Source organism: Ornithodoros turicata, chromosome 1 (genome assembly GCF_037126465.1).
Source record: "Ornithodoros turicata isolate Travis chromosome 1, ASM3712646v1, whole genome shotgun sequence".
NCBI classification, from domain to species: domain Eukaryota; kingdom Metazoa; phylum Arthropoda; class Arachnida; order Ixodida; family Argasidae; genus Ornithodoros; species Ornithodoros turicata.
In genome coordinates, this window is record NC_088201.1 from 32,682,785 (window position 1) to 32,705,991 (window position 23,207).

Consider the following 23,207-nt stretch of genomic DNA (forward strand, 5'->3'; position numbering starts at 1 on the left):
ATCTTTTCTTTTTATTTATTTATTATTATTTCTTTCTTTCTTTAATTCTGATCTTTTCTTTTTATTTATTTATTATTATTTCTTATTTCTGGAATAGCAAGCCGACGTCCCGTGTGGCTGACCTTTCCCCGGTTTTTTTTCCTTTTCGTCTAATAAATATATCCCCCCCCCCCCCGAATGTTCAAAAAGCCCAATTTTTTTTCGGGTCTTATGAACATTTGGGCGTTCTGATCACTTGGGCCTTATGCACACTCGGGCCATATGAGATGATACCTGCTCATTTGACCCGAATGTTCAAAAAGCCCTAATTTTTTTCGGATCTTATGAACATTTGGGCGTTCTGATCACTTGGGCCTTACGCACGCTCGGGCCATATGAGATGATACCTGCTCATTTGACCCGAATGTTCAAAAAGCCCTAATTTTTTTCGGATCTTATGAACATTTGGGCGTTCTGATCACTTGGGCCTTACGCACGCTCGGGCCATATGAGATGATACCTGCTCATTTGACCCGAATGTTCAAAAAGCCTTAATTTTTTTCGGATCTTATGAACATTTGGGCGTTCTGATCACTTGGGCCTTACGCACGCTCGGGCCATATGAGATGATACCTGCTCATTTGACCCGAATGTTCAAAAAGTCCTAATTTTTTTCGGATCTTATGAACATTTGGGCGTTCTGATCACTTGGGCCTTACGCACGCTCGGGCCATATGAGATGATACCTGCTCATTTGACCCGAATGTTCAAAAAGCCCTAATTTTTTTCGGATCTTATGAACATTTGGGCGTTCTGATCACTTGGGCCTTACGCACGCTCGGGCCATATGAGATGATACCTGCTCATTTGACCCGAATGTTCAAAAATCCTTAATTTTTTTCGGATCTTATGAATATTTGGGCGTTCTGATCACTTGGGCCTTACGCACGCTCGGGCCATATGAGATGATACCTGCTCATTTGACCCGAATGTTCAAAAAGCCCTAATTTTTTTCGGATCTTATGAACATTTGGGCGTTCTGATCACTTGGGCCTTACGCACGCTCGGGCCATATGAGATGATACCTGCTCATTTGACCCGAATGTTCAAAAAGCCCTAATTTTTTTCGGATCTTATGAACATTTGGGCGTTCTGATCACTTGGGCCTTACGCACGCTCGGGCCATATGAGATGATACCAGCCTAATATGCGTTTCTAGAAGTGCAAGGGTGCAGGCGAGCTGGTACATTGTAAAACGTCGATAAAACCTGAGACACGGAACAGTATAGGGTAACACCCTGTATTTAAACCATGGAGATCTCCTGAGGCACCAAGAAGCGGTGGGAAGCTGCATCCGCCTCTGAAGCGTAAAAAAAGATGAAAATAAAATAATAAACGTAATACACAGTTCTGCTATTTCAGTTCTTCTAGGAAAACCTCAATTGAAGAGTAGTTTATCAATTTATATTATTAATCATTCATAATGCAATCGCAAAATATATATCGCACGGGGAGAAAACGCCGTTGCAAATGTGCACGGTCCGCTTTTGTCCGGCTTCGACGCTGAATGGGTAAGCTTTTGTCCGGTGAGCGTTTGTCCGGTGAGCCTGACCAACGTGCTGCTCCGGGGCTCCGTCGTGTCCGCCCTGCTAAGCCTAACGGCCGCTAAAATGTGGCTTTCGTCCGCGAAAACGACTTAAACAAACGTCGAAAGCCCATGAATTTGAGTGGTTAAATCGTGATGTCGTGTTTCTAAACACGGCATATCATCTTATGAAGCAATCGAGTATTCTCTTTGATTTTCCTTGTGAATTTCGAGATCGGGGATTTTGCAACCGGGAATATCGAGGTCCTCCCCGTCGGATGTAGTCGGGTGTGTTTCCCAACTCAACCTGAATGCTAGTCTTGGTCAGACCAAGATTTTGCAGCTGTTCTCTTCTACTTTCTGTTGAACTACTGTTTGTTGAACTGTTGAACTACTTTCGATGAACCGTATCTTCAGCAGAAGCGGAGTTGTATTTTTATTTGTTTGTTTATTCCGTGTTAGCGCCGCGAAGCAACTAGAAGCGGAGTTGTAAGGGCAATGAAATAATGAATGAGTGGGCGTAGAGCTTTTATTGTCCATAAACATAGACACAGAAAAGATGCAGGGGACAACTGTAAAACTAAAACCTGTGTCCGATCAGCAGGAGAAAAATACTAGCATACAGCGAACGATATCACTAGCGAACTAGTGCAGCGAATGATATCGCTTTTGTGTTATTCATTGAAATCCTGTCCATTGTGCCTTGGGGTAGTGGGCCGCACCTCATGTGGCGAATTTCCCCATTCATTATCATTCATTTATCTGTTCTTGTTGTTGAAATGGCGTGTAGATTGCATTCTCAATTAAACATGAAAAAAAAAAACGCTCTATGTCTCCCAATTTCAACAAATCGGGAGAGCGAACAGTTTCAGGTGGCGGCGCATCTCGCCAGCATGCTGCGTGTCTCTAATCCTAGTCAGTTTAGTTCCCGCAGCTCAGGGTTCTAGGGTTCCATCCGGATGGCGCCTCCGAAATTGACGCCTATCTTTATCTTGTTTTGCGTTTCGAAGGTCCTTCATTTCAGGTGAACAGTGGGATTCTTATTGCTCTCCTGCGCTGCAACACTCGGAGGTCACGAGACGGATGTGGACTGTGGCTGCGTGAAGGTACAGTCAGCTAGCATATCGTCGAAGCGGTGAAGCCGGACGGCGCATTCTACCGGCAGCAGTCCCCCGCGGAATAGGCCCAAAGGGAATAGGCAAACCTAAACCTAAACCCACACAGACATGGGTTCCGGAAAAAAAATTATCCCGGAAAGAATAGTCCCGGAAGAAGTGGTCCCAGCTTTCATGGAGGGGCTGCCGCGGATGGTGCCTCTATATAGGCTGCTTATGTAGACACGTATAAAAGCAAAAAGGGGAACCCAGAAAATTAATTGGTTCCTTCTTAGGGTCCTCCTATGGTTTAGTGGGTCTCGTTTTAGAGCAGATGTGTAAAGAAGTGTAAAGTTCCGGTTTGAAGGAAGAAGAACTAGCGGGCCAACAGCAGGTCTAGTTATAGATCGGCAATGTATGTCATTTCCAGTTAGACCACCCTCTATTATTCGGGAAGATCTGCAGGTATTTTGCATTTTCAACTGTGTTCCTTAGAAGCCATGGTTTTGTGTGCTGTGAAGGGCACAAAAGAAGTCTCTAACTGACATCCATATTTCCATCAACAACGTCCCACTTCCTTGGGAGGCACTGGGGAAGAAAAAGGCAATGCATTCTTCCTCCCAGACAGTCAGTCGCCCAAGTGACCCCTTTCGAGACACTGGCAGCCGAACGAACCTTCCCACGGTATAAGTGGCTCGCTTGCCCATGGCGACCTATAATCCCATCCTACCAGACGTGTTCCTCTTCACCACTGGTGTCGTAAAGTTGCGTTGTCTCCATATGGGGAAGAACACTAACATCCTCGCCACGGTGGTCCTTCTCTCCCAACCGCAACGATGGTCCTCTCATATGTTATGATGGTCTCAACTTGGACCTTCCTCACTTTGCAGTTCGCAACCGCGCCCTTCGTATCGTGTTACCAATATCGGAGCTCCGAGCAGTGATCGCCACCCGACTCGTCCGTGCCAGGTAGGTCAGTCTTCCTTCCCCAGTGTTGGCTTTCTGGAGTAGAAAGCTGCGATCGTTCTTGGTCTAGCTGATACCAGGGGTGGTACAGTTTTCGTAATATTCAAACAACCCAGAGAAAAGAGGTGCTGAATTCGTTAATTTCTGGGCTTTTGGAGCTTACTTGTCTGTGCCGTCCCTAATTGTGGTCTGCCTCGCCAATTCTCGTTGTTTACGTTGCTTTCGTAATATATTTTGTTGTATAATACTATTTCTATAATTCGTCTGTATTTGTACTATGTATTATAATATTCACCCTCTGAATGTATTTGTGTCGGTATTATAATACACGAAATAGGAGCATTACATGCATTATGATACTTTAGATGACGTAATACTTGCCGGGATGGTCCTACCTACCGAGTGTCTCCGGTGATTTTTATCACTATTAAGCCCGTGCCCCACAAATGTCTGGTCACAAACAAGGCATCTACTATATTCGCCCGAAATGAAACGCGATTGCAGAATGACTTGTATTATGACGCAAAATGTTAGTGCCTCTTGTTGCCCACCCCTAGCTGAGACAGAGTTTCTTCAACCTCCTTTTTCTCTTTTTTTTTTTTTTTTGCATAACTTTACATGCGACGCGTGTACAAAGCATTTAGCTGTCGAAGCTAAAGGCAGTCATCCGCACGTTGACGTTGACGTTACTACGCCCGATAAACTTCAGCAGTTCTTGGAGAAAGAGTTTGCCCATTTCACACATTGTGTTCTGTTGCGCAGAAAGGTACATATCCATTATGTAATATAAGATTGACATTTAGAGACATTAGTAGTTGTCATTGTTACCTCGTCGGTTCGCTCCACCGGTTGGATTCTAAACAATGCCATTGGGCTTGGCCAACACAAAATCTATTTCTGTATTCAAAGGCCGAATGAGAATGTCAATGTCACGGTCAATGTCTGCCTGTTGCGTACATTCAGTAATCCTGCCACGGGAGCGAAGTTCGCGCAGATGATTGCCTTTAGCTTCGGTAGCTAAATACTTCGTACACACGTCGCATGCAAAGTTATGCACCCAAAGGAAATGGAAGCTGAAGAAACTCTGTGTCAGCCAGGGGTGCGCAATAATAGGCACTAATGTTTTGCGTCATCATACAAGTCATTCTGCCATCGCGTTTCAGACGTCTTTAACCTCGGCATCTCCGGCGCCTGAAGTACAATTTTATTTAAAAAAATCTTATTACATTTGCAAATAACCTTTGTCAAAAGTAAATATGACCTAAAGAAAGTCTGCACACAACGTTCGAAAAAGAAGAAAAGTAAAGTTCGAAGAAAAAGCGGCACCGAAAATGCCGTTCTTAGCTTGAACACAACTATAGACACTTCCGAAAAAATAGTTCTTAAATTGGGGGAGGTTAGAAACGAGGATGGTCTTGGCCCAAATGGCACCGTCCGTAAAGCGAAGGTTCGTAAATCGAGGTGTTTGGTTCGGCTGTATAACTATACGCTTCGGTTTTAAAATTATCAATTCGCACAGGCCTAGAAATTTGTTGAACGGATGAATTAGAAAGGAAAAGAAAGCTTGGTTGAACCGATGAAAAATCTGGGAGTGCGGTAATTCATTCATCTCAGTAAGGGTGGAATGCAGTCAGCTATATCGTCCTTCGTTCCCTCAGAACGATAACCTACGAGTGTGGTGATTTATCTCGAGTCTTATAGCATTAACGACACGTGGATATGCCACCTCCAACACACAGTTGAGCACGTACTTTCTGTCATCTTGAAGGATGTGTTCCACATCCTGTAGTACAGCGGCACTCCCACTACAATTAGGAGAGCAAACTTTCCTGGGTTTGAGAAGCAATTGCCGGAAGGAACATTCAGCCGAGCTTATGGATGACAGACAAAGTTAGTTGTATGAGGCGGTTGTGTGTCATTCGAAACCGCGGGTCGGGGTCAACGTTGCACAGGAGCAATGTTCGTGCAATTCCTCCGAGCCAGTTGTTATAGGCAGGGGCGAAGCGTGAGGGAGGTCTTAGGGTACTTTAGCCCCCTCACCCCGAGGATTCACTGAAACACTCAACAGGTCGGATCACAACGGCGGGACGGTGCCTCGAGGAGGATCGACAATGCTGGGTGGAGACGTAAACACGACGACATGTGTGTGTGTAAACAACTTTAGAAAGCATCAGAGTGAGATAAAATACGACAACTAGCTACATCTGTTTTTAATTGTAAGAACTCAGTTCAAGTCAATGAATGCGTGTTTTTCAAGTGCGTAAGCGCATATGGCGGTCGCATTTTAACCCCACTGATGACAGTACCCTACGACATCTGTTTTTACTTTGTTTGTTTATGAGTTGGGGGGATATACCTTCGAGCAGCCAAGCTGTGCATGCACCCTCTTAGGTGCGTCCGTGTCATCGGGGCGCTTCTGGCTACCACAGAGTCTCTCTTTGCTGTGCTTCTGCAGCATCTACTCCAAATTTCACAAACGTTCAACCTAGTGGTTTATTCAGAATCGCGAGCGCAGAGGGCTGTTACAATAAATTCGGGGAGGGGGGGGGGGGGGGCTCATTATTACAGTATCCTTGCAACAGCTTTATTGCCAACATGCATCTTATGCTGAAATAACAAAGGCACTTCTGTAGGGGGTGCACAGGAAAGAAAGACAAGGGGTGTCTCTGCATAAATCCTTATAACAACCTTTCGACTGTTCAAGCTTAATTTTACGCGAGGTCTGCATTTATTTATTGTTTTGTGGAGGTACGCTGCAATTGTTCTGGAAGAGCATTTCCAAACACGCGAAACGTCGCTGTTTTGGTATTTACGTACCACAGAAAAATTTCGCCATCATGTACTGTTTTCTATTTACGTTTTCATCTATTTGCATGCTTTCCATTGGTTTCGAGGTCAACCATCTTGAAAAGCGAGAGCGCCACGCTCCCGCATCAGTACAGTTACATTGCAACTAGTGTACCTACGCGACCTGTGCGTTTATATGTGGCTTCCGTTGGATATGCACATGTAAAAACAGATGTGGTTCGTTACGTAGTTTTTTTTTTCATTTGGTAACGTAGCGTCCCGGGCACTCAAACTTAGCAGATCACCACGACCACACACGACCACCTCATAGCAAGAAACCCATGTTTTGTTTACAAAACAAGGGAAGCGATGGTCACCAGAGTAACATTGGTCCGTGTTCTCATGTAACAGTTGCCCGTTTTTGTACATTCTCACAGGGGACGCAGGTCAACGCCCCACGTTAATGACGTAGGCTAGAGTGACTCGACGACCAATCAGTATAGGTCCGAGTGACTCGGCCGTAAACATTCACTATTAACTAAGCAAACTCTCCTGCTCACTTAACCATCAATTCTGGCATTTCCTCCAGTTTTCACACCGCAAATGGACATAAAAAAAGTAAACTTTCCTTGCATAACCCATGGTCATTTGACCTTCCACCAGAGCTCCCAGAGTTGACCACTGGAAGTAGAGGCGGTGCTCCATTTCGCCTAGATGTCCACGAAGAAAACGACCTTGATGTACCCCTATGCGTTCGCAATTTCAATACATTGTGCTGCTAGGGGTTGTCGAACGTTGTGTGGCTATGCAATGCGACTGTATGATGATCATTCGTGGTGCTATTTCGTAGCTTTAGCTCGCAAGACAATTAATATGCGGCCGTAAAAGCAATGCCCCCTCTGTACCCCCCACACCTTCCTGCTGTCCTCTCTCCATCTAATCCACATCTGTACCCGCTCATAGCCACAGTTGCTTCGCGGCGCTAATACTGAATAATAATAATATACAAAAAGCAATGCGTCTGCCCCCCCCCCCCCATTCCGACAACTTGCGAACTTCTTTCACTCCAGGTTTTACACTAATCTTCAGATAACCATGTAAACGGATTAGCTGCCTGAGCTCAGCGTACGTGGCCGTGCGTTGTCATTGGAACCATTGGAAAGCCGTCGCCACACTGCAGTTGGAACAAGGTCATCCTCTTTGAACATCCAGCCGGCACCGAGACACTGCGCATGTTACCGTCTTTTATGTGGGCAAAATGCACGGATCGGCCACCGCGACCTTAGGCACGATCTCGCGAAGTAATGCCACGATAATATTACTATACAGTCGATGATTGTCACGCACAATTTGGCAAACTTTCGCAATGTCATTTCTGCTGGTTTACGGCGGAATTCACCTGCCATGATCCCGCCCATTTTCTCTGCTGAAGCTTTTGCTCGTTTGCTAACTGACGTTATTTTATCCAGCATTAGTCCGTACATTTGACATAACGTTTCCAGAATTTCACTTCCGCCTTTTCCCAAGTTTCACTCGAATTTGATGTTCATTAGCTATCCTAGTTCAAACTGCGGCATTTTTGCGACCAAGCGTCATAGTAGAATAAATAGTAGAAAGAATAATGAAGTGTGTGCTCTGGATAAGAAAGATCCTGCCATGAATTGCCAACACGACGAGGTAATCGAAGTGTCGGGACCTGTCCATGTAGTGCTGACATCATGACCAACGCAGCGTTGAGTTTGCAAACTTTATTGGCAAACCTCGCAGAATGTTGCTAGCGGGGCATCTATATTTCACAAGCTTTCCTATTCGAGGACTTCTTTGTTCCGACAGCTTGCACAGACCACGTTGAAACGCGTCTCCATGCTCGTGCAGAAGAGAGGGAAAATAGAAAAGAGAGCGTTGGGAGAGAGAGCCCGTTTCAAACCTAGGAGCGCGTGCACCGGCCCCAGGGAGTCTGGAAAGCGATACGCTAGCGTCTCAGAAATTTCTTACAAGCGTTTGTCCACGGTCTGTCTGTTTTCACAACAGGACGAAATATAGCACAGTTTCAGACGTGTCAAGAATCGAGCCATTTGAGTAAGTTATTGTATAATTCATTTGCTTTTGCAGTATGTGCCCGCGTCCAACAAATTCTACAGTTTGGTCTTCGCGTTCATGTGGACGTTTCCTAATTTAATGAACTAGACAATCATTATCGGTCAGTGTTCCCGTGTGTTATATGTTCTGTTGAGGACTGAAGGGTAGGACGAGAGTGTTGTGTGTTGATAACCATTGGATTACCGTATAGGCAGTAATTACGCAGCGAGTTAGTGCCGCCAAGTTAGCGTTGCCATTTTTCTAATCGGGCACTGGTGGTGTCACGTGTAGGATTTTCTTATGAGATAACAGTGGTAAGCTTCACATCAGTACGCGCTTATCTTTAAGTTGCATTTGACTGAAACGCGTATCTCCCTTAAGAGCAAATGTTTCTTTGTTAAAGTCGCTTCATACGCACGAGGTAAGCAGGAATTTTGTTTAGGATACGCCTGTGGCATTCCAAAAAGCTGCAATTTGAGTTTTTGGCAGATCCTCTATTTCAGGGGGAAATATACATCTCGTGCTACGTATGACATTTTAGGCGAGAGCATTGGAGCTGTCGATACCACCGATGTTTATCGACAGGCGTCTAACTATCGAGAGAATCGGAATTCAGTAGAATCGCTGGTTTGAAGCCACATCTCTAGTGTGGTAGGGTATTACTGATGGTGTTCGCGATAACGGTTCTGAAACGATAAGCCATTCGTTCATTCCATTGAACTGTCTGATATCGCCTAACTGTCCTCTGATTTGTCAGCTTCCTTTATCGTATCGTTTTTGTAGAGTGATTCCGATCTACTAAGCTCGCGGCACACACCTGGCCCTCAGTCAGGGTGATGTGCGTTCCCGAGTCCCGCCATTGTGGAACGCGTCTAAAACGGCCTTTGGTGGAACCAATGCCTAAGGTTCGTGTGGTGTAATCCAAACGACGTTTTACCAGAAGTATATCGCCAAAGAGCAGCTTACAAGAATGGTTACACGACCCATAAAGTAGGGTTGTAGGTTGATAATCGTACGTTATCGCCTTGTCGTACGTAAGGGATGGATTTGGTAGTTCTGCGCACGCGCAAAACAGCTTCGCGCACTGCGCAGAACTACCATGCCGTCCTTACGTATGCAAAGGCGGTAGCGTACGATGCACTAGAACTCAGTATTGTTCAGTATGTTGCCTTAGCGTGGAATACATTCTTGTAATGACAGCACTTTGAGGTCGGCACTCGTGACCGCTACTCACTCACTCACTCCGTGCTCCGCTTGCTCACTCTGTCCGTGCTCAGCGCTCCGTTTGCTCACTCAGCCTTCAGTCAGTTATTTTTGTTACAAGTGTTGCTAATTGGGGTCGTTGGTACATGTATTTGCTAAAAATGCAGCTAAAGGCAACAAACACCAAGACACAGGTGCGACGTTGTACCTGTTCTTTTTTTTTTTTTTTTTTTTGTGTTTGTTGTCTTTGGCTGCATGTTTAGCAGGTATTTTTGGACATATCCATAACGTCAACTGAAGCGGATAAAATTACAGGCGCGGGGAACGATTAATAGACGAGACTAGAGCGCTACACAGTCCTTAATTTACTGACCCCGTACCCAAAGCCGCGGGGTCATACCCGGCTGCCGAAAACCCAGCCCGGCCAGCAGCTGCATGGCAGATTTGTAATGCAATCCGTCCAACAGGTTCACAGCGTGAACCAAAGTATTGCTATTAGTTACATGGAACGCGCGAGCGCAGCATTTCATGCGGTTTGTGCTTGTTGCAGCACCTTGTCGCCTAGTGTTCCTCAAAACAGAATGCACCCTATTTGCGTCTAGTCTTGCGCGCCGGTTTGCGGTACACGCTGCGGCGAGGGCGTGATTCTGAACATCGCGAAGTCGAGAATAACGCGACGTCTCTGTTGCAGCAGAAAGGAGCAGGAAGGGCCCAGGCACTTGGTTGTCTTGTTTTCAAAACGAATGATGAGGATTGAATAATGCGAAAGTGTCTCAGAGAAGCTCGCTTGCTATTTCGTGCAGCAGATGTAGTTTCGTGTGGGTAGCTTGCCCAAATATTCTTGACAGCATCTACTTAATGCACATTTCTATAACATTGAACCGAACGAAGCACAGAGAACGACAACATCGGAACTCGTGAGGCAGTGTTGGTGTAACATACGGGTGCAGGTACTGTGGCAACACTGGGACGCGTGCGTGTTGAGCCAACACCTCCTAGATAGTAGAAGGCCTGCGCACTGCCCAACTCCCGGAGGACCGCGGGAGCTTTGCGACCTGCTTCGAGCTTTTCCAGTGTTCGCTCTTTCATTGACGTCATAGCAGCATCCACAGCAGGCTTTCGTGTGTGACGCTTGTCACGTGGGGCGCAGGCCTGATGCTATCTAGGAGGTGTTGGTTGAGCGGACTTATCGCGAGCGTTTCGTCACGCGCGTCCAAGGTCACAGCATGTGCGCAACGTTTTCAGGCAGATATGAAGGCCTCAACATCCACTTGCTGGCATTCGGCGTCTTGCCTTACGCGGGGCATCCAGGTCGAAACCGGATGTGACGAGCATAACAGTGGCAGTACTGGCCCAAGCAGCGCAATGTACTGAAAGTCGAGTGCATTAGGGGTGGACGGGGAGGTGGAAGGCCTTGAACAGACTCGTGAAGCTAAAGAACATTGATAAGACACATACTGCCCACCCCTATTGCACTCGACTTTCAGTACATTGTGCTGCTTGGGGGCCTATGAAAGATGGAAGTCACTGAAAAGGTTAGCCAGGCTGTAGGACTCGAACCCACATCTTCTGGATTGCCGGTCCAGGGCTCTACCAATCAGAAGATGTGGGTTCGAGTCCTACAGCTGGCTAACCTTTTCAGTGACTTCCATCTTTCATCGTTAATTTCTTAGGCAATTTGAGGCTTTGTATGTATTTATCCTTTTTATGTTCCAGCCTCAGAACATAAGTTCTGTCAAGTATTGGCCTGTTGCATACATAGACGAGGCACAACGCACCCACCCTTTCCTACACTGAGGTTGGACAGGGTGTCGCGAATTCTGTGTCGTGCTTACAGGATATTCACGATTACTGGTATGAAACACGCGACTCTTAGGATATCCCTCATCTTGAGTGTCAGCTGGGCAGACTTACCAGAGGGGGCGAGCCCCCCCCCCCCCCCTTTTCTCTTCGCAGTCGGTGCCTATGGTTGCATACATATTGCATCCCTATACAAGTACAAGCCAAGTTACATACTGTTCTCATTACATTTTATGCCAGTGCAAAGGTGACAATGTCAGACGCCAATAACAGCCGCAAACATGAGTTTTTGAGTACCGGCCAGCATTTATGAATGCACGAAAAATGTACTATGGGAATCTTCCCTCCTATGCATCAGAAGGAAATGGGCCGTACTTCTTTAGCATGGGAAGAGTTGCAGGTGTTCAGGATAAATTCTGATTTCGTGATTTGCATTCTAATAATATTGTGATGTCCTGCATGAAAAAGAGCATTGTATATATGTTACCTTGAATAGCTGTTGAATGGGCACATTTGTAAACTTTGCAGCCAAATTTTATTTTTTAAGAACATAGTGGTATCAGCAAGTGCCTCAATACAAAAACTTGATCTGTGCACAATACTGCACTATCATTTTATTTATCTATTTATTTGGTATGTGTGAGTGAGTGCTACGCCTACTAGATTTGCAAAGAAGTATGCCACATAAATAATGATCATTCTGTCTAGCTGTGCATGTTTAGGCCTCTGGAACAGCAGTGTCATGCATGATGCACACTTGGAGCCGATTTGCTGTGGACATAATGCTCAATTTCCATCCCCTTGTAGTATGCCGCTTCTCCTGAGAGACTTCCTGGTTCCCAGCCTGGAAGATGGAACATATGGGTGTCAGCTGTACTGGGTTAACAAAGAAGCCAACATTTTCCAAATCACTTGGGAGCATCAGGGAAAGAAAAACTGGAAGGAACAGAGAGGTGCAGTGTTCAAGGTGAGTGCTTGCTTATTATGGCTGTCTCCGGGGCATGCAGGGTGCAGAGCAGTGGCTCGCTTGTTGTACACCCTCCCTCATCACAATGGCACAGTTCCTTATGCTTTCATACCAAGCATTCATTTCTGGTTTGGCTTTGCTGTCCTGCATTTCTAAACTTGTTATATCGGTTCATTACTTCAAAGAGAACAAACAGATATAAACAAATGTAAAACACACATTCTGGAGCTGCATCGCCCATTGCAGTCTTATTTCATTGTGCTGTTGTTGTAGAACTTTTAGTTCTGAAGGGAATTCAGAAAGCAGCACAGGAAGGTTCTTTCGCTGCCATACTCCTTGTGGGACTGTATTATGCCACAATACAGCTTGCTGCACGGCAGATATGAGCATGTCAACAGCAAGGAGATGTACAATGAAATCTGTAGGGATCAACTCCCTTGCACTTTGCTAGAATCCTTAAACCTTTTGCAGAAATCAAGTTGCAATAAAGTGCTCCTAAGTATCTGCATTTTGCTGTACTAGAGTCTAGCATGATATGGAGGTTTCACATTAGTTACTGTACAAGTATTTTAGTAATAGAAAGCTAATTAAAAATTTACACTTAGTGTCCAAAGGAGAGGTTTTGTCGCTAGCAGTGAGGGGAGTGAGAAAAGTGGATTTTGAGATGCCAGTCAAAAGATAAGTCATGCCAGAATCCCATAACGGCAAACCTGAGCAAGCGAAAAACACATAGACAACACTGCACAGCTGTGTAGTGTTGTCTATCTTTTTGCCCTGCTCAGCTTTGCCGTTATGGAGTACATCATCCAGCTTGCCTGTGTTTACGCAATTTTATCTGTCATGATGGAAGCAAGGTGTCTCTTGTAATGTACAGCAGAGCATGTACAAGAGTGATAAAAATGCTATGAGGAATGCAAGGCAAACACATACTTCAAACTTTTGATAATAGCATCCACAAACCCGGCAATCCCGTGCTTCACAAGCAAATCTTTTTATATATATATATATATTGCAACGAAGAGTGTTTGTGGTGCTCCCCCTTTGAAAGGACCATGAAATGATTCTCACAAATGGTGAGTACTCTGCCAGGAACCGTTTTACAATTCCTCACTATGATAAACACATCGACTTATAGCCACATTCAGTGCCCCACTGGCGCAGTTACCACACAAAACTAGTAGGGCGCGACCGCCCAATACGTCCCTTCAACGCGTTCTTACATAATCTACATCCAGTCCTCTCAATCAATTGTGGACGACCGTTTGTACACACCCCCTGTGGGACCACACGGGGGTAGTTGAAATCAATAGAAACATGGCAAAATGCAAATTGTCTGCAATGCAGAAAGAGATTCGTTGAAGGTACACAATTTCAATTTCAGTTTATGTGTGTTCAGTTAGTGCTAGGGTTTGGAATCCCGGGCCCGGGTTTTCTAAATGTGGATCCCGGGACTGGATTGGGATTCTTTTTTTTTTTTTTTTTCCAGCTACAGTTGTTGACCGTTAATTCTGACACGTTCGCGGAACGGCCACAGGCCCCACAGGGTTAATGTATAACAACGTCCAAAATTTCGGACGACGTACAGCCCTGTTCGATATTTCGGACGACGTATGCCCAGCCAGCGAGTGTCCCGAACGGTTGCCAACTCACCACGTGCGCATGACACAATGTGGAGGTCAAGGACTACGCATTACTCATTTCTTCCTTATGACTAAAGCCCCTGGTTTTTCTGCTGCAGCAAATTCAAAATTCTGCGGCACCGACTTGTAAATTCTGCGATTTTCCGCTGCAAGCAGTCAACGGCTGCTTGAAATGGAAAACACTTTATTTTCTTGGATAATGTGGGTACAAAAATATTTTATAAAATTACAGATTGAGAGCACTGTTGTGGCTCAGCATTACATACATGATATCTTGTGTTTTTCTCTGTCACCTGCAATCATTTTATACCTGCTGAAAAATCTTTTCAGCGTCTACAGGGTTTATAGGAACTTTATAGAAAGGAGCTTACAATACACATGCCCTCTGGAAGTTACAGGACACCCTTTTTGTTTCTAGGCTGTAGGCATTATTTCAGAGTCTTTAAAGGCAAACTCCCAGACATCAAATCAAGGTCCCCCACTGCCACCGCTAAACTGCCCACGGGAGGGACCCCGCCCTTTCCTCAGAGGAAGTGTGCACTAATAAAGCTAAGCTACAAGCTGTCTGTGCTGGTCCTGCAGCATGGGCAGGTTCGTAAAGCAGGCTTCCCCCCATGCAGGGAAGCTTCAGGTGAAGCCCACTTTCAGGAGGTGTCGTTCGTTTTCGGCGAATAGTCGGATATTCGGAAATCCGAATATTGGGTATTCGATTCGCAAATGAAATACTATGAGTGATTGATATTTGATTGGAATTCGAGAACTCTTAATATCCGCACACCCCTAAAAATAGGGGGATTTCGTGAAGTTCCGTGCCAAACGAAGAATTCCGCAGAATCGTGGAAAACCCGGTGCCTTACTTATGACCCACTTTAACTGGACCTGGAAAAAGGAGTGAAACAGGAAACAAAAATTTCCACTTCGGGAAACGGGCAACCGCTGCACAAATAGTGAGCGTGTCCCACAATTTTCGCTTATGTGGTCCGTTCACCATTCCAGATGCAGGAACTGTCATCTTGAATGCAGAAGAATCTTGATCATACGAATCTCTCGGGACACCAAAAATTAGGGATGGGCCAACCGAATCGTACACAGGGATTCGAGATTTGCGAATCCGAATCCTAGTTCCCAAAACGGCGAATTGAATCTTTTGAATCCACCAACCACGTTTTGGTTCTTTTTAAAATTGGTGCCTCCAGAGTCTGCCGAAAGCCTCATTGGCCTGATCCGAATCCCAGTTCCCAGAACGGCTAATCGAATCATTCGAATCCACCAACCACGTTTGTGTGTTTCTGTTAAATAATCGGCGCCTCTGGAATTCGCTGAAAGCCTGATTGGCCTGATCCGAACCCCAGTGCCCAAAAACAGCGAATCAAATCTTTGAAATCCACCAACCACATTCGTTTGTTTCTTTTAAAGTTGGCGCCTCAGGAGTCTGCGAAAGCCTCATTGCCCTGATCTGAATCCCAGTGCCCAAAACGGCAAACTGGTGCATTTTGCTCTTCTCCCCTTTTACTCATCCACTGTAATTGCTGTGTTCTGGTGTGGAGCATCCCAGTCTAGTTTTCTCATAAGGCTGTCTCAGTTTTTTCTTCTCAACATACGTATTCATGGAGGAACAACAACAACAAAAAAACACGAAATTCTGGAGAGAGAAAGATTCTGCAACTGACCTTATGGATCAGAAGACTCATGTTGAGGGCTGTTCTTGGCCATAGCTTGCGTGGTTCACATAAGTCTGCAGGTAACATCTTTGTTATGTGTTGTGGACGATGGGTTTGGTTCGGTTTTGGATTGCAAATGATATTTTTAGGGGAGGGCTGCTTGAAACCAAAGGTCAGTATGACATCGTTCTTTCCTTTTCACACGTACGACCGCATATTCGTTGTCCAGAAAGCCGAAATTCATTACTCCAAAATCCTGGGATTTGGTCCCACGTAATCCCGGGATTTTGGGACATTAAATTATGCTGAAAGCATGGGATACGAACCCTCGTTGGTGCATCCCGGAACAACATTACTGTCAAATTCAGATAAACGGGGGTCGACAGTAGTTTCGCACTTTCCTTGAAGTAATGTCTGTCTGGCTGTGTGATGTGCCTGACAAAATCTGCCCTGCTGTGCCGCTGTCATAGCGTTTTTAAAAAAAAATTTTTATCTGCAACAAATAAAAAAAAACACCCTGTATTTTTCTTCTTAAGGACTGGTCTGTGAAGAAGCGCCGCTGGAACGCAAATGATCCAGAGCGTATGTCCAAAGCAAAGCAAAGAATCCGGTCAGCTCTGGATAAGTTGCGCAATGTAAGGAGACTTTGGGGTGCCAATGGCTGCGAATACAGGATGTATCAAATCCTGACGGATGAGAATGTCCAAGGTATGTACACCTCCTTCTCTAAGCTTATATATATTACATATACTTTGGTTGCACGTTTCGTTTTGAGTGGGGAAGTGGAATGCTGCATCATAGTGCCTCAAGAGCTATCTGTGCCAGTTGAGTTAATAAGAAGCACAGCATTCTTGACAGCTGTGATGTCACAGTGGGGCCACACAACTGCTCAAACCAACCCCTGCAATCTTGCTTACAATATGACATATGCTTCAGCCATCGAATAAACAATGCTTGGAGCTGGAGCATTATGCTGAAATATCATTCCATGGACTGGGGTGTGCTTGAAAGTGAAAGTTCCTCTGAGTGAATGCCAGAGGAATGAGACCTCTTCACGAATCACAATCAAACTCCTTTAGCATGAATACCTTTTAACAGAAAAATATTATGACAAACTGTCTATAGTCTAGCTGGATTCCCATAGGACTAATATATTTATCACACCTACAGGAAATGTACAGCCCCCATTCCCCTGAAAAATGATTATAACTCGTAATAAAAGTCACTGAAAAAGGTTAGCCAGCTGGTAGAGCCCTGGACCGGCAATCCAGAAGATCAGGGTTCAAGTCCTGCAGCTGGCTAACCTTTTTCAGTGACTTCTTTCATTCTTCATTAATTGTTCTTAGGCACTTGAGGCTTTGTGTGTTTGTCCTTTCTTCTGTGTTCCTGCCTCAGAACATTAATTTCCATTGTGTTCAACAGATGCCGCTTGCGTTGCCCCGTCGTATGAATGTGTGTGTGAGTGAGAAAACATGTAAGAGTGAAAGTGGAATGAATGAGTGAGTGGGTGTGGTTTGTCCCTTCAGATGACACAACCTTGGAAGGCACTGGAAAGGTGTGTTAGCTTAGCTCAATCGGTAGAGCCCTGGATGGCAATCCAGAAGATGTGGGTTCGAGTCCTGCAGCTGGCTAACCTTTTTCAGTGATTTCCTTCTTTCTTCATCAGCAAGTTCTTAGTTTGACAGCAGAGAGCAATCCTGTTAATTCAAACTCGAAGAGCACCGATGATTTATATCGAGTTCTGCCTCAAGGGGCCATTCTCAATGAAGGCTTGATGCACTGGCAGTACATACTGGCTGTATCGGAGTCACGTCATGGCCTTTCTGGATGACAGAAGTATGAGAAGCTCATATTCTGAAATATTTATTTACAAGCAAGCATGAAAACATCTCGGCTCATGAAATAATCTGCTATGTGCCCTTGCATTCGTGCCCTTTATGTGCCCTCGCTTTTCAGATACGGAATCCAACCCAAACACGAATCCCGCTAACTCATATCAAGAAAAATATCAGCCATCATCCATGTCTTTTTGTTGACTGTGTAGTCAACAGGGAGGGTATTGATCCCACTTAAAACAGTGAGGCAAGCAGTATTGTTCCATGCCAGTGACATTTGTGCACACCATTACGGTGTGATGATGCATACACCTTTCCTCTGGCACAAGTATTGCCTTTATAAGTAATAGGTAAACATGTCCCTGATATGCCAGCAGCATGCTGGCCGGCACATAGCTGTGTGCTCCAGGTCCGTGCATATTCTGGTGTGGCCAGGCAATGTCGTTCAAATAAACTGTCGCACGTGTTCATATGTTCGAATTGCCAGGTGTTTCCCCCGTTCAAATACACATGACTGATGAGACCCAAGTGTCAGTTCAAATTATCCAGAAGTACGAAGTAAGAGATTTTGAATTAATGGGATGGCGCTGTATTACAAAAGAAAATCTGCACACACAAAGTATGCCATCCTAACTATCGTGCGATGCACACCAGCCTGTGTATAAGCAGCATGAGGATTGGGCCACATACTAGTGAAGCACACAAACTTGGAAGCCTTTCTTGAAATATTCACAATTGTCCGTAAGCTGTGTTTTCAAAAGGTGCTGTACCTCCACGTCTAAGATCTATGGTTCCTTGTGCCTGTGCTTCATAGTCGGTAATGGTTATTATATTAACGTGCTTTGCGATACCATCTGACACTTGACAAGTGGTTACGATTAGCGACATGTCAGCCACCACCAACTTTACTTTCTTTTGTTTTTCCTAATACAACATGGCACATCCATTCTGCCAAGACAGTTAGGATGGTCACTTCATTGAGGTCTTTGCACACATGCCTTCTGTGACGACTAAAGGTTTTTCAGTAATATCGTTTCATATTTTTCCAGAAACATCCGTTGTTTGTTGTAGAACAAAAAGCAGTCGCTCTGGATATTCCTTGCATTTGGAGTTCTTCAGTGTTGTAGCAGTAGAAATGATGACAGTTACTTGCTGATTGACAAATTGAGTACAGTGTTTGTAGCATGTGACATTACCTCTAACATCAACTGCATTCTTTATGTTTAGGAAATGATCCACTTAACAAGGTTGCTAGGGCTTCCATCACTATAAAGAAACCTAAGCAGCAAAAGGCACGTCGGAACTACCAAATCGTGCCTTCTCGACCGCGTCGCACATCAGCAAGGACTAGTGTCGTGGGGAAGGAACCTGCACTTGCACAGGCAGCACGCACAGCACAAAATGGCAATTTCATGAAGCCTGAACGTGACTGTAAGGAGGATTTCAAAAAGGAGCAGCCCAAGAGGAACATGCCTCTTCGGAAGTGCCGCACAGCAGCAAAGGCACGCAGCATCAAAGAGGAGCCTGCACAGGCTTCCACGACACAAGTTGCAGACCTCATGCCCGCTAAAGGTGACTATGAGGATGATTTCAACGGGGACCCATGGATGGAATACACTATATTCGCAACTGTAAGTGTCCATTTCACCATTCACTGCAATACAGTGTAGTTACTAATGATCTGACATTTTTTATGCTGCGCTTGGCTGTGATATGGTCTTCTGGTATGTGGGATTTGTCTTCGTTCAGAGTTCCTTCACTTTTAAGGAACTAAGAGTGTACGGTAGACTTCCGTAAATACGACTTCTGATAACTGCTTTTTTCTTCTGTAATTCGTTCGAGTTCAAAGGTCTCGTCAAATGTCCATATGTTTCTATTATTAAAAACAGTTTGCTATTTCAAACGTTAAAGCAGTTCACATCGTATAATTTGTGCGCGTAGCAGGCACCAGCATTGTACCACACATAGCATCAGATGTCCTAAAGCTCCGATGGCAGATGATGACTGAACAGTACCGACAATACCCATTTGGTGGCAGTAGCGGAGGTTTTAGATAGCTAATTGGCACGCTGGCATTACGTCAGCACAGCCAATGGTAAGCCCACCACCTCGTCCTGGGCAAGGAGGAAATGTCTTCTTTCTTGTGTTGGTCTGCGGTAAGGGAGTATAGCTTGTTGCAATGCACGTGGTCGCCTGTGCATGGGAGATGGTGATGCCGGAAACATACCAAACTGCTTCCGCGAGTGTGGTTTTGTCATCTGTACCCATCCCGTAATGCTTGCACCGGATGCTGTGGACGGTACAAATCCTTTCGAGCTGGACCTGACCCTATCCAAAGAAAAGTCCAACGTACAGCATGCCGTTCGCGATGTTAGGTTTGTGTGGAAGTGGGCAGCAAAGTTAAAGCATGTGGGTCATTTATGGATACCGATATCGTGAGCAACGCGACCTGCCGTGCGGAAAGTGTCGGAAGCGAAACTGAAGACAATTTTGCCAAGTGCACCGTGTGGGCGACCAAGTGTCTGGAACTGGCGTTCTATCACATCAGTGCTCTACATGGCATGTTTTCAGATGCACGTTTCATGTGACAGCAGTCTGTCCGGCTATTTTTGCTAATAAACGTGACATTGACCTTGTTCATTTTTTTTTCATATAATCTTTAATTTGACCTTTGGTTAATCTCCAAATTTCAATCAAATTTCGCATTCTCGTCGGGATGGAATTTAATGGAAGTATTATGTAAAAAACTCTGATATGAGTGAATGTTGCATACTGCAATCCAAATTGGATTTTGTTTAGTGCTTGAAAAATTTTGGCTTGCATGTTCCAGCAATCACTAGCACTATCAAATGTCCCTTAAGCCAAATGCATGTTTACATTTAGTATTGTGGATGATCTCATAGACAACTAGCTTGATTTCCTTGAGGCAATGGTCCAACCTTGCTCAACTTGAGCATATGACTTAGCACAAATGTTTATGGGATTGATTTTGTAGTTTTGACATTGAAAGGAGAAGTAGGGCGCTGACAAGCCGGTGCATGACTACAAAAGGAGACCCGAGACAAGGAGAATGAACAGAGAAATTTCTGTTTTGTCTCATTGTCTCAGGGACAGTCCTTTTGTAGCTTTGATATGTTAGAAAAATCAGCTACTGACTGTATTTCCTCATCTAGATACTGATAAATGAATTCTTTGCATTATAGGATATGCCATCATTCCATCTTCCATGGTGCGAGGTAAATATATTTTGTCTCTCCTCATTGCTTATTATGGTGATCATTCTTCTGAATATTTCCTTCCCATTTCTTTTAGGAAGAGTTTGAGCAGGCATTCTTCATGTCATCCTCATCTGGCGATGAGGTAAGTTCAAGTTTTGAGAAATTCTCTTGAACACAAGGCTGCCAGGCAGTAGCCAGTGCATTAGCTTACTTTTACACATGCACATAAGTACCATTGCAATAATAACTGGGATTTGCAATGGCAAAAATGTTAACGATACATAATTTTGTGGTTTGAGGGCACTAGTAATAGCTTGCTGCTTACAATTTGTACCACTTGGCAGGATATATTGAAAGATAGCACATACTGCGGCTATGCTTTTTTGGACTACGTCCCAGATGTCTGCGCATCCAGAGAATTTGAAAATCGCTGTGGTCGCTAGCTCTCTGTCAGCACCCAGTAAGCATGGTTACATCATTGGTTAGTTAGCCAGCAATGACAACATCGTTATCAATTTCATCGGAGGTTTGCATTGACCCAGTCAGAACCTGACAATCGGATTAACAATACCATGGCTGAAACTAAGACGAGATGAGACACAGCGGCGCTTGAACGTGTCCCTCATGTTCCAACTTTTTGAAACCTTGAATCTATTAGAAGATGTAAGAAAATATACTTCTAGCTGTATGTTCAAGAGTTTCATGTAAAATTTAGTGCTTTGTCCTTTCTCTAAATGAATGATGGATTGTGTGTTTGGAATGTTTTCTATTTAGTTGCATGAAAGCACACGAGGCTAGTGCTTAATGCAATCTTATGCCAACAAGTTCATGATGTAGAACAGCGCTTACACCATATGCAAGGAAATTAGGAGTCAGTATACTCTGCTCCATGGACTGTAAAAGGTGCTAAAGCAGCTTCATGTCAGTTCCATCACTGCTTTGGGGAACCGCTTAAAGGGGAACTAAAATGCAAAAACAACTAGTTCTCAAAGTCAGTGTTTCAATTAGTATAATGCAAGCAAAATTAGTTCACACAGCGCTACCGTTTAGAAGGAAAACTCAATGAAAATGCACCCGTCTTTGGCGGCAACGAATGGGAACCACAGGAGGCAAAGATTGGCGGCATCCAATGAGACAACTGGAGAAGCACGCTATTACCTATAGTGGCCGTGTGGATTTGGAACGGGTCCGATCGTAGTGTTCCGTATATGCGCGGCATGATGCGTACTGCCGCAATTTTCAATACCGATTCACTGAATTGTAGCCCACAACAGTTCTCGCAATGTTCCACTGACAACATTTATCTTCATGTCCTTCGGACAACGACGCCAGTTCGCTTCACAACTCGCACTATGTTTTTCACCGGGTATGCTCCATGGTGTGGCACGCGCAGCATGGACTAAAAACACCGATGCGCGAGCTGAAACGACGTTCCACTGCTTAGTGCCGAAGCAAGAAAGAGCCCGGTATAATTTCGATTGTAGTTCCGTAACAGAATCACCGTTTTGAATTATGATAACAAGTACGAAATTAACATAGCGTGTAACGTAATTTGAAGTGAATATGTTTTTGCATTTTAGTGCCCCTTTAACAACTCCCTTGACACGCTACAATCACATGCGATATCAGTTTCGGAATTTTGAATTCCAGATAGGTGCATATGGATGTATGCATGCAGGTGTGAAACCGAGACCATGAATAATCAGATTTGCGAAAGCGAAGCCGCTGAAAGGCCAACCGTATGTCTGTACATCAGTCAGGCCGTACAGAGAAATAGTAATATGAGTTGAGAAATATGCACATGTGCACAAAAGCAGTTTGTTTTATATGCCGGGAACTTTTTGCTCGATTAGGCAGAGTTGAATTGAGTCACAATGGTTTTCACTTTATTCAGCAACTGATACTCAAATGTTTTATTGCAGGATGCAGACACTGGCATTTACTCCTCCTTCTTCTAGTCATAACCATTATTGCTTGTTTCCTTTTCTTTTCTTTTTTTTTTCTGTTCATTGTAAATAAACAATGGTGTGAAAAACATTTAATGGTATATGACCTCATTTTACATACACTGTAGAGGTACACTACATCAGCGGGAATGAGGAGTTCCCTGGGTTTTCCTCTGACAGTTTATGGGCCCAAGATGCACGTGAAAACCCCTGAACCAGAAAGTCCATATTTCAAGGCAGTGGAAGCCCTTCAATTCTGGAAGTATTGCTTCACAATAACTGTCATTTAATAGACGACGCTCCCCTCCGTCTGCTTCGTAAACCAGCCGTTCTATATAAACGTGTTTATCAAACCGAATGTAGATGCCCTCACATCTAGTACTGCTCAATAGCATTTCTTCTAGATGTTGCAACTGTTCATACGAAAGCCTGCATTGTGCCCGTCTG

General features: G+C 44.6%; 1 protein-coding gene across 1 annotated transcript; it reads left to right on the forward strand.

Annotated features, from left to right (window-relative positions):
* Positions 1-2,543: 2,543 nt before the first annotated feature.
* On the forward strand, positions 2,544-22,851 carry LOC135398038 (uncharacterized). Its single transcript, XM_064629489.1, has 9 exons — positions 2,544-2,670; positions 3,549-3,627; positions 12,301-12,460; positions 16,298-16,469; positions 18,824-19,227; positions 20,800-20,832; positions 20,909-20,956; positions 21,159-21,274; positions 22,737-22,851. Exons 3-8 carry the CDS (start codon positions 12,302-12,304, stop codon positions 21,255-21,257), a joined length of 915 nt encoding a protein of 304 aa, XP_064485559.1. The 5' UTR covers positions 2,544-2,670; positions 3,549-3,627; position 12,301; the 3' UTR covers positions 21,258-21,274; positions 22,737-22,851.
* Positions 22,852-23,207: the final 356 nt, after the last annotated feature.

Bases quoted from the DNA above. Each gene is read 5' to 3' on its own strand.
- LOC135398038 (XM_064629489.1), top strand. From the start codon at position 12,302: ATGCCGCTTCTCCTGAGAGACTTCCTGGTTCCCAGCCTGGAAGATGGA. The intron at 12,461-16,297 runs GTGAGTGCTTGC...TTTCTTCTTAAG, and splicing joins AGAGAGGTGCAGTGTTCAAG to GACTGGTCTGTGAAGAAGCG. The intron at 16,470-18,823 runs GTATGTACACCT...CTTTATGTTTAG, and splicing joins GACGGATGAGAATGTCCAAG to GAAATGATCCACTTAACAAG.